Source organism: Equus przewalskii, chromosome 11 (assembly GCF_037783145.1).
Source record: "Equus przewalskii isolate Varuska chromosome 11, EquPr2, whole genome shotgun sequence".
Taxonomy (NCBI): Eukaryota; Metazoa; Chordata; class Mammalia; order Perissodactyla; family Equidae; genus Equus; species Equus przewalskii.
In genome coordinates, this window is record NC_091841.1 from 20822565 (window position 1) to 20834611 (window position 12047).

The 12047-nt window shown below is 35.9% G+C and overlaps 1 protein-coding gene across 1 annotated transcript; it reads right to left on the bottom strand.

The window, feature by feature from the left end:
* Nucleotides 1–3288: 3288 nt before the first annotated feature.
* On the bottom strand, nucleotides 3289–4485 carry LOC103556893 (olfactory receptor 5AN6-like). The gene has a single exon (XM_070566058.1). The coding sequence runs from the start codon at nucleotides 4216–4218 to the stop codon at nucleotides 3289–3291; it is 930 nt and encodes a 309-aa protein (XP_070422159.1). The 5' UTR covers nucleotides 4219–4485.
* Between the last annotated feature and the right edge of the window lie 7562 nt (nucleotides 4486–12047).

Here is a 12047-nt window from a genome sequence, read left to right on the forward strand (position 1 = left end):
CTATTTTTTAGCCTTTGCACAATTTCCTCATAGTTTAAATTATTGTATGAGTTGAATAACTAGAGAGACAAGTCACTACTTATTTTTTCAAAATATTCTTGTTATTGCCAACCTTTATTCCACAAGTTAAGCATTGTTATCATTTTACAAAGTTCTTTCCATTGCCCCCTACCCCCACCAAATGCTGTGGGGATTTGGATTGGAATTAATTTTAACAAACAAATTACCTGATTAAAACGGGCAAGTTTTCAATATTCTTTCTTCAGATCAAGAGAATTATCTTTTCTTAAAATTCATCAATCTTGTTTTCTTCATCTGTTTAATTATTGCCTTTTGAACTTATTATATTATGTTGGATCTCCTGAAGCAATCCTTCATGCCTCATCATCTCATTGATCATATTCATCTCTTTGTGCTCTGTCTCCGAATTCTTAGGAAAGATCTCAGGGTAGATCTTCAGTCTAACGCTTGGTTTTCTGAAATATCCCATTTGCTGTTCATTGCCTTACTCATTTTTTAAATTCTCGAATTACAGAGCACACGGGAGTCATGCCCTCAGACGAAAACAGGTCTAAGGACTCTCTGACTGCCAGGTGAATGTTAACCTTCCTGAAGCTGCCCTGGCATAGGTTTAGCAATCCATTGATCCACTCCCTGGATGTGTCTCCACTTAGGAAACTTTGAAAACTTTTCCAAACTCCACTTTTTTCTTCGCTTTCAGACATCTACTTTTGTTCACCAAGAATAAAGCAGTACAGCACTTATGAAAAATAGGATATAGGTATATGTAACATTATTTCCCAAATTTAGAATATAAAATAATTCAGATGTATAGTGATGAGCAGAACAACCAGTCAGCAATCAGTGCTGAATTAGGATCGTTTAGCCTATGCCCACAGTCCTAGAAGCTACCAAATCTCATTGTCTTCTGTTAACACAGCAAGGAAAATACAGCTTCTTAGAACACAGGATTTACTTCTCCAAATTTCAGAGCCCTTCTGCTCTCAGTCATGGTACTAAATTCTTGCAGCAGCCTAGAAGCCCAGAAATCATTGTATGATATAATTAATAGATGCAGGTCATGTTTCCCCTAGTACAACATCACATAAACTACACTTATTTCTTTCAAAAGATCATCAGGACAAAAATGTTAATCACATGTACTTACAAAAAGAGAAAAACACACAGTACTGTCCATAAGTCAGTCTAATTACTATCTCTGTATGATTAATTAATCTCTGAACCTTTGTCATTCATGAGAAACTCCCGCACAGGAATATGTGTCCTATACATCCGTATCTTGCAGATGATTTAAAGATCAGAATAAAAGGGATGCAGTTCTTCTGTGGAAATAGGCCCCTTTGATTTAAGGGCCATATGACTCTTTTCTGAGGACGATGTTTTTTATAATTGAGGAGATTTTTAATTTTACATAATGAAGTTTTTCTTCATTATGACATTGACTCCAAGCAGTACTTCTCTTTGGAGGTCTTAAGTATCTCTGACCATAAAAATATTAACGATCCAACCAAGCAAAATCTATGGTACTTAAGAAGTTCTTTCTCTTTCTCAACTCCAGTCCAGTCTTCACCTGATGTCCTTGTTTATTAGGCTGAAGCTGAGTGAGATCTGGATGGCATGACTAACAGATGTCAGTGCTAAAAAAGACATTAGATGAAATCTAGGTCTACAGCCCCATATCTGACTTCTGTTGACAAAATCCTATCCCATAACTACAACTCAGCTATTGTCCAAAAAGAGTTCTCTCTTTTTTTCGAAGAAGAAGAAGATTAGCCCTGAGCTATCATTCGCCACCAATCCTCCTCCTTTTGCTGATGAAGGTTGTCCCTGGGCTAACATCTGTGCCCACCTTCCTCTACTTTATATGTGGAATGCCTGCCACAGCATTCCTGAGATCTGACCTGGTGAACCCTGGGCCACCGAAGCAGAGTGTGCTAACTTAACCGCTGCGCCACCAGGCCAGCCCCTCCCAAAATGTTCTCTTTCGCCTCCAAGCTCTATAAAGTTAGATTTTACCTGAGGGATATGTCTTAGAAGCAGGAACTTCAAAGTTATAGCACCTACAATTATTCAAAAGGTTTGCTTTAAGATCTTACCACATGAGTACTCGTGGAGATTTTGAATTTTCCCTTTCAAATACAAAGGAAGAAATGTACACAATGCCTTTTACCAGGAAGAATCTCTTCAATATATCTCTTATTTCTATCCTAGGATTATGGATATCAGAATCCTATCAGAAAATAAACAACGGAAATGTGCTTTATGTCCCAGCCTCAACTCTGCAGTATTTCTCTAGGCCTTGTAGTAATTCCAACCAAGCTTACAAGGAAAACAGCCAAATCTATACTTTCTTATGAACTGGAAGTTCGGCTTCTCAAACTGATTTTACCATCTACTTACCATTTGTTAATTATTGGAAAAACAACTTTCTAATGGAGACACGTTTTACTTAAAATACCAAAAATAAGAAAAGTAGCACGAAGACGTTGGAGGTGTCAAAATCAGGCACTAGATCACCTCATCAGCAGAGTGCCAATTTCTGATTCTTTTTTCTAGTTACACAGTGAAGGTGGAGAACAAAGATGACTCTATAGTAATAACAGACTAGGAATTATTTAGGGACCTTTAATGAGCCAACTGCTTGACCAAACCTTTAATATGACAGATATGTTAAGCATTGCTATTACAGCAAATTTCTTTTTGTGTAGAGTTAAAAAATCTTTGATCTGGTATGGTTATTTTTTGCTTTGTACATATCCATAAATGAAGAAATTAATCCATAATTCCCAGAAATGAAAGAATAGGTTCAAAGTGAGAAGAGAACTAATCTAATTAGTCAGGAAATTCATTTTAAAGAGATCTCTCAGTATTGATAGTAATCCATGCCCTACCTAAAATGAGATGCTATGACAAGGTTTGCTGGTCTCCCGGCAGCCTTGACCATTACTGGCATCTCTGGTCCTTGAGGTAGTACATTCTGGGTAGGATGGAATATTGAAGGTGAAGGGTCACACCACCACAACTAGCTACAAAAATACTTTTCGATTGCTTGGCCTATTTATGTATTAGGTCATATCTGATGAAGGATGGAGTTATTGAGTTTCCAGATACTTTTTACGCATTTTCCTGGCCTTGTGCCTGCCATGAGTTTATAAGAAGAGTACAGCAAGTCTAATTCAGCCCACAATTAGGAGAGTTCTAGGTAAATGTTTTAGTTGACATTTCTCCTGCACTGTACATCTGAAGTAAATTCTATAATTAGTAACACTAGGAAAAGATTCTCTTCTTCCATCTGTTTAGGGCATCTTTTATTTCCTTGTTCCTCAGGCTGTAGATCAATGCATTTAGCATGGGAATTATAACAGTGTATAAGACTGATGCCAACTTGTTTTGATTCAGGGAATCACCAGAGTTAGGATACATATAAACAAAGATACCTGAGCCAAAGAAGAGGGTCACTGCTGTCAGGTGAGAACCACAGGTGTTGAAGGCCTTGGACCTGCCTTCAGCTGAAGTGATCTTCAGAATGGTGGCAATAATATAACCATAGGATATCATGATAACCAGGACAGATGTGAGCCCAAAAATCACTGTGATCACAGACGTTATGACTTGAAAGAAAAAGGTGTCAGAGCAGGATAGGATCAGTAGTTGGAGAAGGTCACCGAAGAAATGGTTGATGACATTTGGCCCACAGAAATGGAGCTGAAGTAAAACACACAGCTGGATCAATGAACCAAAGAATCCAGTTATCCAAGATCCTGCCACCATCTTCACACAGAGGGTTGGGGACATGATGGCTGTGGAGAGAAGAGGATTACAAATGGCAGCATAGTGTTCATAAGCCGTGGCTGCCAGGAGACAGCACTCAGTCAGACCCAATCTAGAGAAGAAGTATTGTATTGTGCACTCCATAAAGGAGATGAATTTCTGCTTCTTGAAGAAGTCTGAGAGCATCCTGGGCGCTATAGTGGAAACATAGCAGATGTCCAGCACAGACAGGTTACTGAGGAAAAAGTACATAGGTGTGTGCAGGTGAGAGTCCATCCTGATGAGGGTGATGAGGCCCACATTCCAGGATACTGGCATAAGGTAGATCCCTAGGAATATTGAAAAGAGGACAACGGTGAGCTTTGGAAATTCAGAGAATCCTAAGAGAATGAACTTTGTAATTGTACCATTCCTTCTTCCAGCCATTGCATTGGTGATCCTACAATCTGTAGGGGAAAAAGAGAATAAATATCTGTCAGCTGTTATCCCAATTTCTATGGAAATAGACCACCTCCTACCCACACTGAACAGAGAACCAAGAGAAATACTGAGTCATTTTAGGAGAAATAACCCTGATTAACTTTGTCCTTAAATAGCTACAATGGTTTTGTGTATCAAGTTTTCCACATGTAAAAGGAAATAATTACAGTTTTCATTGTTAATCCCTCAGGCTCTAACAAGCACAAAAGAAAGTACAGTAACATTTGGAAAGCCTTCTTAAAAGATGTTTGAGAAATTTTAGGATATTATTAATAGGATTATAACCTCTGTTTATAGCTTAGTGACCAAGAACATGTCCTTAGATGTCACATAGCTGTTTTTGGATTCTGGCTCTGCTGTGAGCTTTATGACTCTGAACAGTTTGTCTGTTATCTTTCTGCCTAAATTACTTCATCTGTAAAATAGGGAAAACAGAACTTATCTCATAGGGCCTATTTGAAGCTAAATTAGTTCAGCTATATACAGTGTCTGTCATGCATATAATAAGTATTGTATGAAGTGGTGTCACTAGGGAATATCTTTCTAATACAGTTTTGAAGCAATCTTTTGGTGTGTGAAAAACTTTTAAAGTTTAAGTTTTAAAGGGTTGGTCATACAGATAATAATCTCTATCTACAATGTGATTAAATTAGAAATCAATAGCAAATTGGTAATTAAAGCAACATCATAATTGGAAACTATGTATTTCTGTACTATTCAGAAGTCAAATAATAAATTACAATAGAAAACATTTGCAATTTAAATATAATGAAAAATACTATTTATAAAATCTTGTGGATTTTTAAATTGAAATATAACATTGTGAATGTTTAAGGTGTGTGATGTATTGATTTGATACCTTTGTACATTGCAATATGATTGCCGTCACAAATCTAGCTAATACCTCAATAACGCCCCACAACTATTGTTTCTTTTTTGTGATGAGATATTTAACAAATCTTGTGGATTTAACTGAAGATGTAGTTAGAGAGATATAATTAAATGCATATAAAAGATGAAAGATTGAAACCAAACGCTCTGACCATAACTCTTAGACAATTAGGAAAGAACAAAAAAGTTTTAAAAATAAGTATAAAAATTTAAAAGTAATTCAAGAAAATCAAAAGTTGATTCTTTTTTTTTTTATAGATTGGCACCTGAGCTAACAACTGTTGCCAATCTTCCTTTTTTTTTCTGCTTTTTCTCCCAAAATCCCCCCAATGCATAGTTGTATATTTTAGTTGTGGGTTCTTCTAGTTGTGCATGTGGGATGTCGCCTCAGCGTGGACTGACGAGCGGTGCCATGTCTGCATCCAGGATCCAAACCAGCGAAACCCTGGGCTGCTGAAGCGGAGCACGTGAACTTAACCACTGGGCCACGGAGGGATTCTTGACATATCTAGTGACCAAGCAAAATACGATTTTATTTTCAAAGATTTTATTTTTTTCCTTTTTCTCCCCAAAGCCCCCCGGTACATAGTTGTATATTCTTCATTGTGGGTCTTTCTACTTGTGGCTTGTGGGACGCTGCCTCAGCCTGGTTTGATGAGCAGTGCCATGTCCACACCCAGGATTCGAACCAACAAAACACTGGGCCGCCTGCAGTGGAGCAATCAAACTTAACCACTCGGCCACGGGGCCAGCCTCTGCAAAAAACAATTTTTTGCAGAATGGAAAAGGAAACGTAATTCTAGATCCTAGAGATGTTACAAAGGTAATAAGAGGATACTCTAAACAATTTCATGTCAATAAATTTTGAAACAAATAAAATGTACAAGCTTCTAGAAAAATGTAACTTACCAAAACTGACTCAAGTAGGAATAGAAAATTGGAATATTCTATAAACACTAAAATATTGACTCAATAGTAATAATTTTCCCGTGAAGAAAACTCTAAGCCCAAATTGTTTTATCAGCAAGTTGGACTAAGAATTAAAGGAAAACAATAGTCCCAATCATACACAAAACTTTCCAGAGAATGGAAATTTGGAGCAATTTCCAACTCATTTTGTGGGACTATCACAACTTAATACCAAAACCTGACAAGGATAGAATAATAAAGGAAATAACAGCTGTACTCACTTAGGAACATAGATTAGAAACATCTAAAACAAAATTTTGGCAAACTGAATCCAATAGTATATAAAAATAATACATCATGAACAAGTTCCAGAAAAGCAAGGTTGGTTTAGTGCTAGAAAGTCAGTTAATGTAATTCATCACATTAAAAGATTAAGGAAGAAAGTAATATAATCACCTAAGTAGATAAACCCAAAAGAAACAACATAACAATTATTAACATTAATAATTATTCCCAGATGGTCTGAATGTCTATGTAGAAAATCCAAAAGAATATGCTGATAAATCATTAGAATTAATGAGAGTTTAGCGAAATCAACACATACAAAAAATATTGTTCAAAATCACTTTAATGTTTAAACTCCAGCAAAAATGGCTGGAGATTTTAAGAAAAAGATACCATTTTAAATAATACCCAAACCACGAACATGGTTTAATCTTTCCATTTATTTAGGTATTCTTTGACATTTTCATAGAGGTTTATAATTTTGTCCATCTGGATGTTTCCTATCTTTTGTCAAATTTATTCCTGGACATTTAGCTCACTGATTCTTAAAGTTCTTCATATTTCAGGATTTGGGGTAAGGGGTGAGCTTATTCACTTGTATGTAGTAATATTTAAGTACTAACTAGACCCTTAAATGAATTTAATCAGAAATGAGGCTACAAATTGTGAAATAAATGTTGATTCTTATTGAAATCTTTAGGCATTATGAAATGAGGTTTGCTAATTTTATCATAAAAAGAGCTTGCAAATTGCCAGTCTTTGAACATCAAACAGACAAATCAACTGTAACTTTTAGGGTACAGTATTGTAAATGTCTACCCTTTTGTTTATCTCTGTCTTCATTAATAATAATAGTAATAATAATAATAAAAAGACATATTGAGCACTTATGTCCTAGTCATTCTTCTAATACATATATTAACTCATTTAATACTCACAACAACCCTATTTTAATATAAGGCACATGAAGTTAGGGAATTTGCCCAAAGTTCCAATGAAATAAGTGGCAGACTTGGGAACCCACTTAGGTAGCCTGGCTCCAGGGTTGGGCATTTAACAATTACATTGTTCTGCAAGTTTACATTAGAAGTTTATGTCTCTTTCATATTTATTTTCCTAGTCATTAGCATTTACCATTTAATTAGATTTATAAGTCATTTACAGTTTGAAGATTATTTTTAAAGGACTGTATAAACAAGTCAGAGTAGGTAGGGTCAAAAGGTCACATTGGCTCAGCGTCAATTGTAGCTAGAGTAAGTCGCCCTCACATCAATTATTATGATTAATATCCTCCAGGTCTGCAAAGATAGTAATTGAAAACAATTTTTAATATTTCAAAAAGCTATTAAAATTGTATATTTATGCAAAATAATACCATCAACTTGCTTTAGAGAGAAAATTACATCAATTCCTTCTGGCTACTCTATTTCAGACTAAGCAAAAGTTTCAACAGTTTCTGATGAATATATAGTTGTCCCTCGGTATGCCTTGGGGATTGGTTCCAGGAGCCCTGCAGATATGAAAATCTGTGGGTCCTCAACTCCCTTATATATAAATGGCATAGTGTTTGCATACAACATAACACACATCCTCCTGTGTACTTTATATCATTTCTAGATTATTTATAATACCTAATACAAGGTAAATGTTATGTAAACAATTGTTATATTGTTTAGGGAATAATGACAAGAAAAAACAGTCTGTATATATTCAGTACAGCAACAGCTCATCATAGGCCTTTTGCCTCTGGCTGGTTGATGTGAGACGTAGAACCTGAGGATACAGAGGGCCCATTGTAAATAGGAAATTAAATTAATTACTGAGAAGTGGAATATATTGGGCTTCACCATTTGTCAACTTCATGATTTTTGGCGAATCACTTCATCTTTATGTGCCTCCATTTGTTCATCAGTAAGGGAGGAATGATCATTAACTTCACAGGGTTGTTGTGAAGACCCATTTAATTATGGTATGTACAGTGTGTGATAGAGTGCTGGTCACATAGTAAGCTCTCAAAAAAATGGGAGTTTTATATTAATAATGAATAATAATAATGATTATATCATAAAAGTATTTTGCTAACTAAAAATCTTTTAGAGGGAAAAAATGGCATTATTTGGTGGTAAAAAGTGGGGACTCCTTGGCCCAAATGGTGAACCGTTAGAAAACCTCCATGTCCTCCATTCCTCACTCTACCTGCTTGCTAATGCCTGAAATTCCACATTAGATGTTTTTGTTTGGGTTCAAATACCTTGGTTTTTGTTAGAATTCAAATATTCCCTTTGGAATAGAGGATAAGGAGAATGGTAATTGAGAGAAAATAAAAAAGTAAAAATAGTTGTTGAAACTGGATGCGTGAGGACTCTGGGTTGAATGCATAGGAGAGCAAGGTTGCAAGAAGAAGAAAGAAAGCAGATTGTCCTATTTCAGTTCTACCCACCCAGATGTTCTTGAATATATTCTTACAGGTGTGTCTTGGTGAAATCTGGGAGGTGTTGCTGCCACAACTGCTTTCTCTGGACCTGTATCTTGACCATACTCTAGATGCCCAGATGTGCATAGCATTCTTTCAGGAATTATAGGACACAAACATCATACTATAAGCATTCAGGATGGAGATATTTACTTCCCCTAGGCTCTGCTTTCAGCCATGGCTCCTACTAGCAGGTTGCTACAAGAGAGATACTTTCAACCAAAGATTCTCTTAAATTTTTCCTTATGGTCCAGTGTGGACAGAGAAGAGGCAATTAACAAAAGGCATCATTTTCAGTTAATTATTCTCTCGAGTCATAGATGGAGAAAAACAATGAAGAGTTACTCCCCGCTGATTCCATTTCTCTGCACTATCCTGTGCCCCTCATGACATAATTGAATCAAGTTCCAATTTTCCTTTCCAGACTTTTAGAATCATGAGATCTGGGAGGGACTTCAAGGTAGGGTGATCCATATTATTTATTTTCCAAATTGGACAGCTTTGGTCATGAAAAGGAGAGTTATTAATAATCATGTCAAGACAGAAAGCATAAACCAAGGTAAACCAGGTTTTATGGTCAGCCAACATTTGAAGTCTTTATCAGAACTATCATTCACTGTGGTTTTGGTGATTATGTGCTCAGGTTCTGGATGGACCTGCTTGGGTTGACTTCTGACTTAATTATTTATGAGTTCTGTGCACTTGATGCTTTTACTCAATCTCACCGTGCCTCAGTTACTTAATCAGTAAAATGGAGGTGATAACAGAACAACTACCTAAAAGGATTGTGGTGAACTTAAATGAAATAATACCTGTGCAGTGCTTCGACGAACTCAATAAATGTTAGAAATTTAATAATTGTTAGTATTATCATCATTGTGATTTCCCCATTTTTTCTGTTCATACTTTTACAATACTGAGGTCATAGTACATATACAAGTCCGTATTCAAGTTTTGCTACACATTACTCTCATGTTTTTAAAAATTTGTAAATTTGGTTTTAATGACTGTATAATATACTATTAATGTTTGTGTGTGAGTGAGGAAGATTCACCCTTAGCTAACATCTGTGCCAATCCTCCTCCACTTTCTGCACGTGGAATGACTCCAAGCATGGCTGATGAGAGGAGTAAGTCCACACCCCGGATCTGAACCCGTGAACCTTGGCTGCTGAAATGGGCATGAGGAAGGTTAACCACTTGGCCACGGGGCTGGCCCCCTTAAAATTTTTAATTTAGTTAATGGCTTTCTTACTATATTGGATCTTTACCTTGTATTTTGTTTTATTTTTAATAATATAAAAACAACCTAGATATAATCTTATAAACCTTAACTATAATATCATACTTGCTTTTTATTTGAAAAATCTTTAACTTTATTGTTAAAAATAATGAAATACAGAAACAACATAAAAACATACAGATTAATGAATTACATAAGAACACCCTTGTAGCTACCATTCATGTGAGAAGGTAACACTGCTACCTACCTCAGAAGTCTCCCACATGCTCCTTCCCAGTCATAGCCTCCTCCTTCCCACCTAAGGGTAGCCACTATTCTGATTTAATTCTAACGACGTCTTTACTTTTCTTTATAGTTTTATCACTCAAGAGTGCATACCTAAATGCTAAGATGAGTTTTGGCTTTTCTTCAAAAGTGTCATTTCTCTCTCTCTCTCCATACGTATAAAAATTTTTTTTTTCTTTTGGAACTTCTCACAGTCTGTGTTTTGCTAATTGACTCCTCATAGTGTAGTTTAATATGTTTTTCTGTTCTGTGTTTTTCATGTAAATTTTTAGTTGGATATAGGAGCTTATGATTCAGCTTTTGTAGTTTTAGGAAAATTATCCCATAGGTAATATTACACACATTTTTTTAATTTTACTGAGGTCACGTTGGTTTATAATTGTGTAAATTTCAGGTGTACATCATTATATTTTGGCTTCTGTATAGACCGCATTGTATTTAACATCAAAGGTCTAGTTTCCATCCATCACCATACATATGTGCTCCTTTACCCCTTTCACCTGCCCCTCACCCCCTTCGCCTCTGGTAACCACCAATCTGTTCTCTGTATCTATGTATTTATTTGTTCACTTCCACATATGAGTGAAATCATACAGTGTTTGTCTTTCTCTAACTCAATTCACTTAGCATAATACCCTCAAGGTCCATCCATTTTTTCGCAAATGGCATGAGTTCATCTTTTTTTTTGTGGCTGAGTAGTATTTTACTGTGTGTATATACCACATCTTTATCCATTCATCTGTTGGTGGGCACTTAGGTTGCTTCCAAGTCTTGGTTATTGTGAATAATGCTGTAAAGAAGATAGTGGTGCTTATGTCTTTTCAAATTACTGTTGTCATGTTCTTTGGATAAATACCCAGAAGTGGAATTGCTGAATGATATGGTATTTCTATTAATTTTTTGAGAAATCTCCATAATGTTTTCCATAGTGGCTGTACCAGTTTGCATTCCCACCAGCAGTGTATGAGGGTTCTCTTTTCTCCACATCCTCTTTAACATTTGTTATTTCTTGTCTTTGTAGCTATAGCCATTCTGGTTGGTGTGAGGTGATATCTCATTGTAGTTTTGATTTGCATTTCCCTAATCATTAGTGATATTGAACATCTTTTCATGTGCATGTTGGCCATCTGTAAATCTTCTTTGGAAAAATGTCTGTTCTTACCCTTTGCCCATTTTTTGGTTGGGTTGTTTGGATTTTTGTTGTTGAATTGTGTGAGTTCCTTGTATATTTTGAAAATTAACCGTTTTTTTTTAACATCAAAATTAGAAGTCACATTTATCCACCCTGTGTCACTTCACCTGGCTCCCCTCTCCAAGTACATATAGGAAGCCACGACAAATGGTTACATGTCCTACAGATTCATCCTGTTTGTTCCATGTCACCTCAGTGGATTTTTAAAAGCCTTTCTCTGCTTCTATTTTCCTTTCCAAGCAAATTTCACAGAGATTTATTCTGATTATACAACATAACTTCTAGCTTTAAATTCATACATCTTTCATGTGAATGATGGTTTTCCTCTCTCTCCTTACCCTAATAGTGTCCAATGCAGTGAGTTGAGATGGCTCCTGTTAGAGAATGTGTACATATCTGTTCAAATATTTCAGAAGAATATAACAGAAAAAGAAAAAAGCAGATCAAAGATATAGTTAATATTTTGTGTGGAATAGGGAGTGAGCATGAAGCAAGATA